The sequence below is a fragment of the Calidris pugnax genome, unplaced genomic scaffold, assembly GCF_001431845.1.
Source record: "Calidris pugnax isolate Ruff unplaced genomic scaffold, ASM143184v1 scaffold187, whole genome shotgun sequence".
Lineage (NCBI taxonomy): Eukaryota > Metazoa > Chordata > Aves > Charadriiformes > Scolopacidae > Calidris > Calidris pugnax.
The window spans coordinates 969,149-985,132 of record NW_015090969.1 but is presented as its reverse complement, the minus strand read 5'-3'; the positions used below and the strand labels follow the sequence as shown (position 1 = coordinate 985,132).

Sequence of the window (15,984 nt, the reverse complement as noted above, 5' to 3'; positions counted from 1 at the left end):
CTCTTGGAAGTTGACCCACACAGGCTGTGAGCACCAGGATCCCCAGAGCTGGAAATCTGTGGCCAAGGATCCTGCTCCCGCTGTCCTGCAGGAAGGGGCATCCTCCAGAGCATCCCTGGGGAGGGGGCTGAGCCCCAAAATCACCCAATTCGGGTCTGAGCATCCATCCTTGGGGACATCCCTCTCCAGAGCCACTTCTCCCCTGCAACGCCCCATGGCTTTCTCTCCCATGGGAAAAGCAAATCCCAGCTTTGTCTCTTTGGTCCTCAAAACCCTTGGGGATGGCAGGAGGTGGCCCATGGGGACAGCTGGGATGGGTGATGGGCTCCAGACCGGGCACATCTGGTATGGCCATACATTTCCTATGCACCCCTGCCCCATGGTCCCTTCCGGGGGTGTGTGGGGACATGGTGGTGGCCATCTCCACCACAGGCAGCTGCTGCTCCATGGCTGAAGAAACAAAGTGTTGCAGAGCAGTGTCACCCATCACAGGGGGCTTCAGGAGATGTCAGATGTCCCCATGCCCATCCAGGCAGCCCAGCCTTCAGCGGATTCACTCTTACAGTGGCCTAGAAGGAAAAATATTTGTTCCTTTAAGAGCCATAAACACACTTTTGCTTTGGTAGCAGTGATGGGCACTAGCTATGAGGAGCACATTGGTACCTGAAACACACTTTTGCTTTGGTAGCAGTGATGGCACTAGCTCTGAGGAGCACGTTGGTGCCTCCTGGGGTGAAGTCCCTTTGCAGGTGTGCTGGGGAAAGGGGCTGTCCCCCAGGACTTGTGCAGCTGTGGCCCATAAACCCTAATTAAACCTGCTTAAAGCTGCAGCTCCGGGGCTGTCTACTCCTTTGGGGGCTCAGTGCTGGAGAGAGAAGTGCTGGGTGGCTGCAGGTAAGGTGGAGCTGGTGTGCTTTGGGTATTGCAGTCTCCTGTTCCTCATGGAATTCCCTCATGTGAGAATGCTGTGCCGCAGAGCTGCTGGTAGGGGGTAAAACCAACCCTGTCTTGCCCAGGACCCTCCTGGGGCAGGCTGTGCATTTTGAGGGAGCAGCATTCCCAGAAAGGGTTGAGGTTGAGGAACCTCTGGAGATCATGTAGTCTGAGTCCTGCTCAAGCTGGGTCACCCAGAGCAGGTTGTTCAGGGCTATGTCTGCTTGGGGTTTGAATATTTTCACAGGTGGAGACTGTGCAGAAAAAAAAATGTCTTTTTTCCTACTGTTCAGCACTGTTGTTGATGGGATCCTTCTTCTCTCTTCCCAGGGTTCAGTGATGCCTTCAACATTGACACCAAGAGGCCTAAAATCATAGCTGGCTCTAAGGAAGCATATTTTGGCTACACAGTGCAGCAGCATGACATCGGGGGGAAGAAATGGTAAGTAAGCTCTGCGCTGGGCTCTGAAGAGGAGGGGGATCCAAAGCAGCCCACCCAAAACACTGAATATCTCCTCCTTCTCCATAGGACCACTAGTTTGGGGTGGGCAGTGCTCCAGCTCTAAGAGAAACCAAGTTTGTTCTTGGTGATGCCGGTGTGAAGCCATCCTGGGCAAACTAGAGGATAGAGGATAGTGAGGAGTTTTAGGTGAAGGATAACTATATTTTGTGTTTGATAAGTGTAAGTGTGTGGATGGTGCTGGGCTCTGGGTCCTGCCTGGCTGCGTCTCAGTGGCAGGTGCCGTGCGTGGGGCTTTGCTCCAGGCAGGTTCATGGTTCCCTGGAGCCCCTTGGCTTCCGACGCTTGCTGGAAGCCCAGCTGGGTTTTGGGTGGAGGCCATCCTATTTTATGTAGTTTCCACCAAGGAGCCGCCGTCTGCAGAAGCGCTCAGACCCGCCTGCGCCTGTCGTGAGAGCGAGATGAGATTCGGATGGGCTTTGCTTGGGTTTTGGGTTTCACGGCAGGTTTTGCTCCTCGCCAGGGCTTGTCCCTGCTGAGGGATCCTGCACAGATGTTGGCGGAGCCCCCGGTGCTCTCCAAGAGCACATCTGGATGCTGAAGTGATGAGAGCAGCTCCAAAACCAATTGAATTCCCTGTGCCTTGAAGGATCTGCCCCACGGGGAGATCCAGGCTTAAGGCAGCAAGTAATTCTGTAATTAATGCAGATGGATACCTTTGACATCCAAAATTCAGACCTGTGCTGCCTTTGCATGATCTTTGTTGGGGCTGGAGGGGGATGTGGGGCTGGACCCTGTCCTGTGCCTTCAAGCTGAGGTGATGTTTCACTGTAAGGAGGAACAGGGTGGTTTGGCTTTAACCTTGGTCTCCTCGGATGCCATCAGCGTGGCCTGAAACCTCCCCGCTTCCCTTCTGCTTAATGGAGGGTCAGGGCCAGCCGCCCAGGCACACTGTGGGGAGCCTTTCTGCTGGCTCCAGGCCCTGGTTTCCCACAGGATTGCATGTTTTTTCCCAAAAACTGTGCCCCCAGTTAATGGTGTGACGCTGATGCTGTGGTCCCCATGCCGTATGGGGGCTGTGGGGACCATCCAGGCTCCAGTGCTCCCGGCTGCATCCCTGGGAGCTGTTTGTGATTAAATCCACACTCAGGGTCACTGTTTCCTTCTGCTGTCCATCAGAGACCCAAGTTAATATTCATAAAGCTTTGAATGGTGGGATAAGGTTCAGCTTTCTGCTGAGAGCGTGTGCTCTGGGAAGGGAGGAGGAGGTTGCCTGGGGGTGTAGTCCATGAAGCTGCCTCTGCCCCATTGCAGAGATTGGTCCTGAGCAGGTATTTTAGCACCCAGTGTCCCCCTGAAGGTCAGAGCCTCACGCCTCCATGGCAGGGATGAGCTATTCTGCTGCTTCAGCTCAAGACCAAGCACAGGGCTGGTCATGGACAGGCTGAGTCTCCCCAGAAGCGTGACTGTGCCAAGTACCAGAGCCTCCTTGCAGGGGGGACATCCCTGTGGTCCATGAGCAGGTCTGCACAGAGCAGACAGGAAGCTTTCTCCTGGAGCTGACTCTGCCTGGGGCTGTGTGAGGGACTAGGTGGTCTCTTGGGATCCTTTTCATCCTCCTCGTCCATGAACCTGTGCCATGGGACTATTCCCCAAGCAGCCAGCTTACAGCTAACAAGCCAGAAACCTCTGGCATGGGGCACAGCCCTCCACCCTTTCTTTGCTTGAGAATGTGGATATTTACCCAAAGAAATGCTTTTTTTTGGGGGGGGGGTAAGGAATTTTGGGTAGGCTGACAGCACAACTGCTTGTGGCAAAGCCACTGGACCATGGCATAAACACGGCTGTTGAGTATTTCCAGCAAATTCCTTCCACATCCTGCTTGAGACCTGGGTGGGGGATGGATGATGTTAGTGGAGGAAGCCACTTTGGCCTGAAGTCTACCATCCTCATCTCCCTCCAGGTGATGCTGGAGCACATCTGGGTGGCACCGTGTGCCTAATTTCTTAAGGAACATCAGCCCAACCTGGTGTCTCCATCCTTTACCTGCCCACGGGCAGGGCCTAGACTGTGAGATGGTGGGATGGGGACCATACTCTCCAGGGTGGCCGACCTGATGCTTCAGAGCATGTGAGCTCTGCGTTTGCACAGACCTCTGCTGTGAAATATTTTTCTATCAGGAATGGATCCAAAACCCCAAGAATTTGGTGGTATTTGCGCTGGCCTCTGCAAGAGGCTGTGGCTCCACAGAGGTGCCCCCCAGGTCAGGGCTAAGTCTAGGAAAGGCTGTTTGGAGATCGTGGTTCTCCGAAGCAGATGAAGAGCAGGAACTGAGTGTCTTTGCCATCACATTCCTCCCTGCCGCTGCTTCTGGACACTATTCCTTTTCCATATCTCATTTCATCCTAAACATCTCCCCTTGGAGGAGGGCAGTGTAACCGGGTGCGAATGGCACACAGGTACCTTGCTCCAAGGTTCTCATGGGCCACCGTGCTCCTTAAATGACAAAATGACATCATTTTGTGGTGGAAAAATCCTCCTGGACCACAGCTGAACCTTGCTCCAGAGGACAGACCCTTCTTGCCCATCCCTGGGTAGGAGGTGCAGGACATGGATGTGGTGGAACCTGTCCCATCCCTCGGCCCATCTTGCTGAGGTCCTGGCTGAGGTATTTATACACCCCCTGCCCCTCAGGGTTTGGTTTCCCTGCTAGGGGGGGACAGCAGCACACAGTCTCTGCTCATCTGCAGAGATTTCTGCCCAAAGCAAGCTCTCTGAAGGAGAGATCCTGCAGAGATTGGTGGAAAACACCCTTTTTTTCTTTTTTTAGTATTTTCAGCCCAATTGTAACTATAGATGCTGTTTCAGGCGTGATCCTGGCTGCACCCCAGCCCAGGAGCTGCAATTCCCATGTCATTTGGGGCATCTTATGCTTTTTTTTCTCATGTCTTTGAGCTGCCACCGTCACTGATGGGGTGGTCAAGGCCTGGCTTCCCTGGGGACCAGCAAAGGGAGGATTTTGCCTCCTTTCCCAGTAGGACACTGGAGCAAAGACCAGCACTGGCTCCTTTTGGCCCTTCTCACGTCTCTCCTGCCAACATTAGGCAGGACACAGCTGTAGTTTTCTCCTCTGCAGGAAAAAAAAATGGATGTCCTCTGCAGAGAATGATGTATGTACATACACGAATACAGTGTGTATTTAAATATGTAATTATCTAGTATAAAATATCTATTAAATATGCGTACACAGTGAAAAAATGAAGCCACCATGACTCACTCTGGTTAAAGGATAAATGACTGAACAAACAAAACATCTATAGTATAAACCAAGGACATACAGAGAGAGCAGGATAATAATTGTGCCGAATCTCAGCCAGCCCCAGGAGCTGGCAGGAAGCAGAAGAAATGGAGATGATGCTAAGATGAAACCAGTTGCTGGTAAGGCAGGAGCCAGACGACCATCCTTCAATGCCATCCCAGAGGAGTCCAACAAAACCTGCTGAAATGCAGAAGAGCTCAGAGAAACTAAATGGTTATCTCAGGAGCAGGGTTCGTACAGGAGCAATGGTTATAGCAACGTGCAGAGACCCGGCTGCCAAATACCAAATGTGGAATCTGAGGACTTTGGCACCTATCCTTCAGTCTGAGTCTTCTAATGCTGCTTTTGGCTAGTGTGGATGGTTTTAGAAGGGTTTCAAAGCAACTTTTATATATATATTTATATATGCGTGTGTGTGTGTGGAGGCATTTCTGAGTGTATACAAACTTCTATATAATATTCTCTAGGTATATTTTTGGTCGTGACTGTTTCCCTTTTTCTAAGGTTTCAGGGAGGGAGATGGATCATTTGCACATGGGGGCTGTAACTGCAACCCTGATAGTGGAAAATCTGGGAGGAAAGAATTCAGATTATTAAACTTCAGGGGAAAAAAAAAAAAACCTGCTTGGATATATACTGCTCGAAAAGCTCATCAATTTGTGGGGTGGCTTTTCTCTGCTCACCACCTTCCCAAGCAGCAAGCGGCTCTCAGACTTTCTCTCTTTTTTTCATTAAGCTGGAGGTGCAACCTGAGTGTCTCCTCCAAGTCTGTGAATGGAAAAAATGACAGCAGGTTACCGAAACTCATCCCAATGTGCACCAAAGCTCTGTAGAGCAGCAACGTTCCCAGTGCAGGCAGGGCAAGCAGGACCTGGCATTATGGGGTCTGAACATCCCCAGTCCCCAGGGCTGGGCATCTTGGGTGAAATCTGAAGGAAACAGGAGTTCCTGTGTGGCTGTGCTGGGGGTAAAGTGTCTGGCAGGAGTTTTGGTAGGAGAGGGAGTTACTGTAAGAGCAGAGATGATCGTGGTGTTGACCTGAAGGGGTGACTTGGCTTGGAGCTGTTCCTCTGCCCCAAGTTCATGTCATTTTGGGGGTATTTAAGGTATGAATAGTGTGAGTTCGGGAACCCTTGTTGCTGCGATGGGCTTTTTTGGGGGCAAAATACTTGCTTTCAAACATGGACAGAGTTTCCACAAATGCACATGGGACTTATGTCCCTCAAACATGGAAGCTCCCATCCCCATGAGTGCTCTCCTCATGCTCTATGTGGAAGTTTGTGGCAAAATCAGCCTGGAATCTTGAGTTTGGGGAGAAAATATTCTTAGATGTCCAAAATTGGATTAAAAAGGGAAAAGTTCCCTCCATCTTTCATCACCCCCCTCCCATTTGCTTTTCCTGGTGGCTGCCCATTGTGCCATGAGCAGGAGCTGTGTCGCTCCCTAGGGAAGGGCAAAGGGACCCATTCCTGCACAGAAGGACACACCACCCACCAGCTTCTGCTTTCCATTGCCACCAGACACCCCAGTACAGGAGCAGGAGATGGAAAGGGGCCTGGGGGGGGGATTGGGTTGTGGCCCCATGGGGCAGACAGCAGCAGCTGTGATGCTCCACACTGGGACTGCTGCCCCATGCCGGCTTCTGTCTGCGGATTGAAAGCTTCCAGCTATGCAAAAAATGAAGCTTGAGAAGAGCTGGCTGTGGAAGGAAAAGCCCTGGGAATAAACATCCATTAGCCTTCAGAAGCCATAAAAATAATAAATATAGCATTCCCAAGCTGGCTGAGGCCGGGGCTTTGCTGATGCTGCTGGCGAGGTGGCACGGCTGGGGAGTGGGTCCTTGGCCACGTTGGCAAGTGGGTGGGCTACAAGGGCTGTGGGTCTAATATTTGGGGTGCTGGATACTCTGTAGGTGCTCTCTTCCTCCTGAGCTCATGTCCCATCCTGTCCTGACCCCACTTTCCCCCAAAGGGGTGATGTGAAGCCTCGGTGAAGGGTTTGACCCTCCTTGGACCACTCCATTCACAGCTCTCCACTGCCCTCCAAGAGCTCATCCTCATGAGCACCCCAGGGCTAATCCCCCCACCTCCCAAGGAGGGGGACAGCCCCGAGCCCCCATCCCCACGGCTGCCCCAGGCACAGACATGACGTTTCCAGTCTGAGCACAGCCAAAGCGGGGAAAAAGGAGGAGGGAGAAGAGAGAAAAATCTGCTGGGTGGATTTAAAGCTATAATTGTGCTGATCTGGAAAAACAGTTAAAGGGTTTGCTATTTCCCTACTACTGCGAGAGGCTTTCTTGGCTGTAATTCTCCTGTGGTTTGGCCGGTACCCGAGCTCTCGGATTATTTTGGTGAGAGGGTACATAACTGCACAGCATTCCTCCGGCGGGGATAATGTCTGCTCCCGGCTCTCCCTCCCACCGCGCCGGGGCTGCAGGATGCTCTAGCAGCCCACCCCATCTCCCATCCTCTTCAGGGGTTGTTCCTTTTCTTTGGGGCACAGTATGGCCTTTTTTTTCCCAGAAAATCCCATGGGCTCTGTTGTTGGCATCGCTTGGGCTCTTTGGGGCTGCTCCACAGGTTGGTTTGCCCCTGCCCGGCACCTTCTCGGGGCAGTTGACATCCCTGGGGCAGGTCTTCCTTGCCATAAAGCAGCGTGGTTACCATAGAATCTGGGGTCAACTTGCATCAGCTGCAAGGTTAGGCCCTTTCATATTTTTTGTTCTTTTTTTTTTTTAAGAAAGCATTTAGTGTAATTGGGGAAAGAGATGCGGTCTCGTGTTATCGCTGTAGGGCTTGCAGAAGAGAGGGGCTGGTGGGAGGATGTCCCCTTGCAACCAAAAAGAGGAAGGAAAAGGTCTGCCACCCCGTCCAGCACAAAAAAGCAGAACTTCACTTGGTATTCTGTTTCTGTGAGGGAACCTGGGGGAGGCACATGCAGAAATGGGGATTTGGGCTGCACAACAAACCAGCCAGAGGCTGCCCCGCAGCTTCTGGGCTCCCGGGCATCCCAGCGTCTCCGTCTTGCCTTCCCCACCTTGAGAGCCTGAAAATTTCCTCTGCCCCAACCTTGTGGGTTTACCCAGGGCTTTCCAAACTGCTGTGGCAGGAGGAGCATTCCCATACCTTCCTTCACTTGCTGTGATGCAGGGGTGGGCTTCCTTCTCAGAGGTGAATTTTGGGAAGACACAGAGGAGACCCATCACGCATGAGCTTTGGCAGCCAGGCCATTGGTGTAGAGAGGAAAATAATCTCCTCGGTGTTGGTTTCTTTAATTTTTTCAAAGCATCCTCATTGCACCATAGTGTTAGCCTCAGGCACAGCACCTAGAGCCCAGCAACCCTCCCACTGTGGGACATGGGGAGGCTGGAGGTGGATGGGCACCAAGTCCTGCCTGTGCCACCACAATACGTGTGTGCTGTGAAGCATCTATAGCCTCATTTATGAAGATATCTATGGAGAAAGGGGGGTCTTGCTCCTTTCCATCCCATATTACTTGCCCATAAAAAGCCCTTGGCAACCACATCTTCATTATTTAGGGTAGGGGGCTTGGTGCCCTGGTCTCAGCACCAAAAGGCAGCTGGACAGAGCTGTGATATTGCAGCCAGTGACCCAACAGTGCCTCCCACACAGAAATGCATGGGTGGGGGAACCCCCTTCAAATGCCATTAGCTGCTGATAATGGGTGTCTGGGGAAAACAAGAGGCACCTGGTGGGAATGAGAGTCACAGATCAATGTTTGCTTTGGAAACCTCCAGAAGAAAGCCAGAGACAAGTCCTGATGGCCACGTGCAGCCGGCGGAGAGCATCCGCCAGCAGCTCCAAAGGCTGCCGTGGAAACCCCCTGGCTGGGCCAAGAATCACTGTCGGGCCTTGCCTGTAAACACCTCTTCATTACAATATCCCTAAGTAAAAGGGAAAAAATTACACCCGGAAAAATAAGAAAGTATCATTACTGCCGACCACAATATTCTGCGAGCTCCTCAGCCGTGTTTTGCAGCCGCTATTTTAAGGAAAGGCGCCGGTAATTTTGCTTCCCGGCCGTGGCTGTGGGGTTCCTGCAGCAGCATGAGGGGCTTGGACCCTGTTTCCCTCCCTCTCCCGTCCCATCTCCTGGTCCTGGGTCTCCTGGGGGCTGTTCCTGTGACGTGGCCACCAGGAGCTGGGGGGAGATGGCCGGCGGGGTCCTGCCCAGCCACGGGAGGGGTTTGCAGCCCAGGCTGTGTAATTAGGAGCATCCATTCCCTGGCGTGGAACAGCTGGGTTAATTACAGCTGTGTTTGGGTTTCGTTTTGCAATGAGAGGGTTTGTCATAAAGCAGAGAAAACGTCGATCAGCCTCTAAAAAAAAAAAAACCAACCAAAAAACAACTACGTAGGGTGTTTGTGTGCGTCGGTGGGAGAGGGAGAGCATCCTGCAGGGACAGAGGTGGGGACCAAGCTCATGCCCAGGAGCGGGTCTGAGACTGGACCTGCACTGGGCACTGTGAGGTCAGTGGGACCCAAACCTCAAAACAAGGAGGTCTTGTGAGAGAAATCCCCTAAAACTCACCAAATATAAGGGGAAGGAGCACTGTGACTGTTCCGTCGTTAGTAGGTTGTCTGTTAATTAGGGTGATATGGGGAGACTTGGGAGTGAGCCAGAGGGTCTAATGCCTCCACCAGGAATGCGTCTGCCAAGGTTGATTTGAGGTGCTCAGTAGGCAAAAGAGTCTCACAAAGGGTGTAACACCACTAAATAATGAGCCAAAATGGCTCATCAGTAATGAGTCAGCCCAAAGCTGGGTGCTAGAGAAGAGCCCCTCCAGAGCTGCATGAAGGACATGGGCCCAGAAGCAGTGTGAGGGCTGGAGGTGGTCAGAAATGCACCAGAATGGGACCATGTTCCATGCAGGAAAGAAAGGTGTGGGTGAAACAGCCGTGGCCAGGAGGAACAGCCTCTCCTGGGTCGAGAGGATCAGCAGCAGTGCCCAGGCACATTGTCCCTCACCATTGAACTCCCTTTCTGAGTCCACGTTGGAGGTTACCCGATGCTTGGCCACAGTCGTCTGTCCCAGGCACATTTTTGTGGTGGCCTTTGGTCACCAACACACCACTTCTGTCTGCTCACGGTGAGCAGAACTGGCCAGGACACCAGTCTGCCCACTGCTGCCCAAGCAATATGATGGGGTCACCACCATCAGCAGAGCCATCCTGCGTTGCCTGTGCTCTACAGTGGAGCTGTCTCATACTTAAAGATGAAAAAATCATCATAGATTGATAAAATGATTTGCCAGAGCCCACGCAGAAAGCTACTGTCAAACTGAGGACTCATCTTCAGGTCCCACATCCTCCTGTGCCCCCATCTCCTTGACTTCTCCTCCGTTTCTGCTGCTCCTTGGACTCCCACTAGGTATTTTTTTCCACCGTTGCCAATGTGGAGAAAAACATTTCAAAGTCCATTCCTCTGTCACACTCCCTCCAAAGAGCCCTGATCCCATTTAAAGTTTTCCACAGCTGAACTTTCCCTTTCCTGAACCTCCTTAATCACTTCTTCATCCAGTTCCATCTTGAATAAATTAACCGCGAGTGAATTTGCCTTGCAGGAGATTAAGTGTCCCATTGATTGAAAAATCCTGTGAAAAGCATAGCTGCTTCTCCATTCCTCCCTAATCCCCACATTCCCGCATCACCAGCTAGACATACCTTCCTTTCCTGATTTCTTTCCATTTAATCAAAATATTTTAAGGCTCAAAATGAGCTTTGCAACCTCTCTGCAACGTGCCCAGGGAGCCTGCTGTGCCAGGGAAGGGGTTATTCCCTTAAAAAGTCAGGAATTTGCTGGTGAAAAGATGCTGGTTGGTAAAGTGCAGGTTAAAAAGCCAACAGCACTTCAGGGGCAAGAGGGAGAATTTAAAAGTTATGCAGTAGAGAGTAATAAATGAAGATAAATTGGGACTAAATAAATGAAGCAGACCCAGGACTGTTGGAGGTGGGTTGATGGTGGTGGTACGCTCCTCTGGGAGGGGATGCTGGGGACAGGCACGTCCCTTTGGATCAGTGCAGGAGCCTGCAGGTACATCCAAATGGCCACCAAATTTAAGTATTGAACTCTGTGAGAAGTTTCCCAGGGAAACACCAGCCCCTCCATCGCCTGGTGCCTTCAAATCGAGGACGGATGTTGTTCTGGGAGATGCGTGCTCCAGCCAAACATCATTTATTGGGTTTAGCAGCGAGATAACTGGCAGGAATTAATTTCTGTGACACAGGGAATTTCACCCGATAATGTTTTGACTATGGGAAGAAAAACAAAAAAAAACCAAACAAAAAACTCCAATAATTCAATCACTGCCAAGAAGCTGTGACTGTAATTGCTTCAGACACTGCAGCACGGCAGCGTTTGGGGTTTATGTTGCCCTGCCGTGCTGGAAGCACTGTGCAGGCTGCTTGTGCATGTGTAATGAAAGAAAAAAAAAAAGGAAATTGAGCTTGACACATCATTTTGGGGTTTGCTGTGAGCCTGCAGTGACGGAGAGAGCCATCCCGTCCCCAGCCCGGGCAGGACATGGGGGAGCAGGACCCAGCACGGGTGCGGATGCCGGTTTGCTGGCAAGGCAGAAATTCAGTTTCCACTTCCCTCGGTGCTCAGGCAGAGCAGAGGCTCCTCGGGTATTTCCACCAACAGCCTAGTTTTCCTTTTTTATTTTCTCTTTTTTTGGGGAGGTTGTTGTTTTTTCCCAGGATGAAAGTTAAAAATACGTCCTCAGACATGTTGCTCTGAGCAGTCTGCGCTCTTCACATTTAATCCCTCTGCTTTGCTTTTGTTTTCCCCAGAAGGAGCACATGAAAAGGAAGGCGAGGGCGGGATTGTTTGGTTCTTATTTTCTTTTAAAGCTTCATTTATTAGCCAAGCCATGACGCAAGGGCCTGCCGCTACGCTCTTTGCAGAGGGCTTTGGTTGTGGCCAGAGTTGGGGGGGATTGCAACCCTCTGGGGAGGTGAGGGCAGAGATTTGGGGTGACCCAAAGGTGTGTGGGGAGGGGGAAAGCTGGGATGGAGCAGGGGGTGGCTCCCTAGATGATGCTCCAATTGGATTTGGGGGTGATTTGGGATAGGACTTCTCTTTTTTTTATTTTTTTCCCCCAGGGAAAACCGATCCAAACCATTTAGAGCTCAGGTTTATAGACCACAAAGTAAAGGAAGGGGTTTGGAAGCAACCTGTGAGCAGCATCTCTGGGAGATGACATCAGGGAACACTTCACACATCCCTGCGACCGGCACCTTTCAAACAGCTGGAAAAGCCTTTCCCCCAGCTGCCAAGTTTCCATGAGAATTTGACAGCTCCAGCTAATTAATCATTGAAATTTAACCGAAAAGGGAAAACAATGCCATTGTCTTGGGGAAACAAAAATTCTGTTTTCTTGAGCTTCACAACCCCTCTGCACTCGTGGCAGCGGCTGTAAATATTTGGGCTTTTTTTTGAGCTTCCAGCCCTGACGTAGGGCAGGGGAATTGGGGGAATGGGTGGTTCCCCCTCGTCATCCTCTTGCCTTTGAAAGAGATTCCCCTGGTGTCGGGAATATTTATTAATGGCTGGTGTGATGGTATTAATACATGAATATTAATTAATGGGAAAGTCTCCACTAGGATTTTCCTGCTGTGGGGGGTAATCAAGGCGGAAGGGGGGGGGGGATCAAAGTGGAGCCACACCAAGAATTTCATGTTAAATTCTGTCTGAGTTAAATTCTTCAATTGGAATGAAGAATTTGACAATGAGAACGTCATCTCCTGAGGTGTCACAACCTTTGAGGTCTTTTCACCTTTGAGGTCTTTTCTCTCCCCCTCCCACACCTTTTCACATCTTCCACCATCCTCCCCCATCTCCAACCACGAGCAAATGGACATCAACAGTGTGGCAGGCACAGAGGGACACCAGCAAACTCCTTCTACAGGTCAGGGAGAAGGTACCAGATCTCCCTGAGCTTCTGGATGCTATTGAGGACCATTCCAGATGGTTATTATTTTCCCCTAATTAATCTCCATGTTTGCAGTGAAGCTGTAAGACAGGAAGTATTTCCATGAGAATCCTTAAGCACTGCTTAGATTTTTGGAGGTTTTAATTTGGCGAGCAATTCCGTTTTATAGCGATGGAATAAAAGAACGAGTGTTTAGTGTCTTTGCAGAAGCAGCATGGTTGATGATTTTTTTTTATTTTTTTTTTAAAAAGAAACTATTTCTGGTGTAACAGGGAACATCTGTGCTGGGGACAGTCATTTTGCCAGGTCAGGGCAGTGCAGAACTAAGGAGCTCCTGTTTATCTGCCGATCCGGACTTGGACGGTTGCATCCACTGATAGGACTTGGGTGCAGATTTATTTTGGGCTAACACATTGGGAGCAGAAGATGCCAATAGCCTGTGGTTCGGAATATTTTTGAACTAGCCTGGAAGGAATGGTCAAATTCCTCAGGTCCTGCTCCCTTCCTCCTTTGGTTTGCTGTTTTGTATTATTCTGGTCAAATCCACAAGAAAAAGTGAGAAAAATGCTTGCAATGTCCCAGATACATCCCAACTAGTGGCCTGCACCCTTGGTGGGTGTATGGGGGTTTTTATCAGCTCCTCTTATTTGAAAGAATAGATAGATGCCCAACGTTCCCTCACACTGCTGAGCTGGGGTATGGCTCTGGGCTGCTTACAGGAGAAAACCCAGGTTGGAGCAAAACTCCTGGAAATTCACTTTTTCAGCCTCTTAGTGGGGAAAAGTCATCGTGGATCCCAGTGTGATTTGCAGTTACTGCTGTGCCAGCTCCTTGGTATTCCTTGGGGAATTGCCAGGTATGACTCCTTCATACACATCCATGTCCTGAAGACACTCTTGGCATGAAATGTTCCTACCTCAAGGTTCTTACCTTCAGGGGGGGACACCTCCGTCCCTCCTTCCCAGGGGCAGCTGTGGGGACCTCAGATGGATGCTGAAGGTTTCTGTGCCACCCTGGTGCTGGTGCCAGCCGTGAGCCAAGGTGGTGATGGGGGTCCCCCACTCCTCCCCACGCTGCCAGATACTTCTGGAGACTTCACTCGCTGCCAGGCGTTTGTTTGCCCCCGTTCCATCTGATGGCCATTACCTCCAAGCAGCAGTGAGTCATCATCCCTGGCTTATTGCTGCCTGCTGTCGTGGGAAGGGGAAGTCAAAATAGTCAAAATAGTGGTTTTCCTGCTTGCACTGAGTCAGGTTGGGGGAATGAGGGTGTCCTCCCAGCAAGGGACCTTCTCCTGCCACCTCCTGACCCACGTACCGGGAGCTTGGGCTGGGAATCATTTTATTCCCCACTAGCAATGGCCATGGGTTTGCTTCCACACCTCCCATCCAGCCTCTGGGCACTGATGGACCCCTCTTTCCTGCAGGCTGGTGGTGGGAGCTCCCTACGAAACCAACGGCCAGCAGAAGACAGGAGATGTCTACAAGTGCCCGGTGACCAGCGACACCCACAGCAACTGCACCAAGCTCAACCTAGGTACTGCACACCCGGGGGGCAGCCAGGGGAACCAGCCCTTTATTAACACGGTGCTTTTAATCACTGATTCAGTCTGTGAAGATGCACCCTGTCGTGTTGTCCACACTGTCCCCAGAAGCACGAGGACTGCATGTTTTGGGAGAATTTTTAGATGGGGAATTATTTCAGGTGTTCACGTTACTCCCAGTGCTGAGCTTTAAGCAACGTTTGGGTAAATGAAGTGAATTGGAAGAAAGTAAAAAAGTTATTTTTTTAACATAGCTTAAGTGGGTTTGTTAAATGATCTGGGTAAATGCGTCAGTGGATAATGGTCCCGCTAGGAAATACCTGATTCCAGTCTGGCAGACTTCTCAATCCCACCTCCCTGGATGGAGAGAGCAAGCTCTTTCTCAAGGTTTCTCATGCTGGTCCAGCCCCAGCCGTGCCAACAGCACAATATCACGATATTGGGACGTGCCCTGCCTGGGTTGGGGCAGTGCAAGGTGCAGGGGGACAAGTCCCCTTTGCCGCCCAAGGTGGGACACCCGATGGGTACATCCCCATCTCAGCAGGGAATGTGAGAAACAGGGACTTTCTCATGGTCCTGAGGAGCATCGCTGGGATTTAGGGGCAAGGTCTAGAATTTTTCAACACTGGAGCATCTGGAGCAGCCATTCTCACTTTATTTTTCATCATTATGAATCTGAACTGTCCTGGGTTTCTACAAGAGCTGATAAGAGAGGAGGAACTTTGGATCGGCCACAGTATTTGATTGATTGGCTCCAGATATTTTCTTTTTTTTTTTTTAACATTGTTTTCTTTTTTCCTTTTTTTTTTTTTTGGTATTTGCTGTGAGAACATAGAGATTCTTCAAGAAAACAAATGTCCTGTGTGCGTAAATTTGAATCTTGCTAAAAAGCAATCCTTTTCTTTTTCCCGTTGGAAACAAGTTTCAGATGAAGAGATCAGTGCCACGAGCACATCCTATTTTATTTTATTTTTTTTTTCCTCCCCTAATTAACTTGTCTAGTTAGCACAATCCTCTGAGGCCCTTTGAGTAAAACCAGATGCGGAGCTGCCCTGGGGGGATGCCAAGCTGACAGCCAGCCTGCGGCAGAGATGACCATGGCGTGGAGAAGGATGAGTTGCTGTGGGACCCAGGGCTCTGCCCCTGCCCTCCCCACGCCGTGGATGCAGGAGCTGGTGGGGAGCATCCTGCTCCCCATCCCAGAGCCAGGGGTGCAAGGTGCAGCCTGCCTGGGTACCAGCGGGGTGTCAGCATCCGCAGCCGGCATCCTGGAGAATTTATAAAGTGGGATAAAACCCCTTTTTCTCAACCTTTGCGTGGAGACAGGGGGTCGGGGCGAGCTCAGGGTGCATGGGTGAGAGAGGGGGCTGCAGGGGGAGAAGCAAGGGGCTGCTGGATGCTCAGCATCAGGCTGGGCTCCCTCGAGCTCCTGCTTGTGGATCTGGGTTTGAACTCAGGGGCTCAGCTTCCCCTCAGTTCAAACCTTACCAGAAAGCTTCCCAAGGCCACAGGCAGAGAAACCAACACCCCAATTTTACCATGTATTGCCCGATGTCCCCCTTCTCTGCTTGCTTCTCAGGCAGGACAGCAAAAGGGGAGCCCTGGGTCGCAGGGAGCTGCATTGCCCAGACCCCTGAAGTGGGGAGAGGGTGGCTGGGGGTTGGCATGGCTGGACCCCCCCGGGGCAGAGGCAGGTTTGATGCCTTCATGGAGCTGAGGTGGAGGAAGGAGGGGGTCAGGCAGCGTTTGTGTCACAGCTAAAGAATATCAGCATTA

The 15,984-nt window shown here is 51.1% G+C and overlaps 1 protein-coding gene across 1 annotated transcript in view; it reads left to right on the top strand.

Annotated features, from left to right (window-relative positions):
* ITGA11 (integrin alpha 11) overlaps positions 1–15,984 on the top strand; it is a 50,805-nt gene that overhangs the window by 6,170 nt on the left and 28,651 nt on the right. The window contains exons 2-3 of the mRNA XM_014952711.1: positions 1,264–1,375; positions 14,092–14,201. Coding sequence (XP_014808197.1) covers positions 1,264–1,375; positions 14,092–14,201 — 222 coding nt within the window. The remainder of the gene's footprint in view (positions 1–1,263; positions 1,376–14,091; positions 14,202–15,984) is intronic.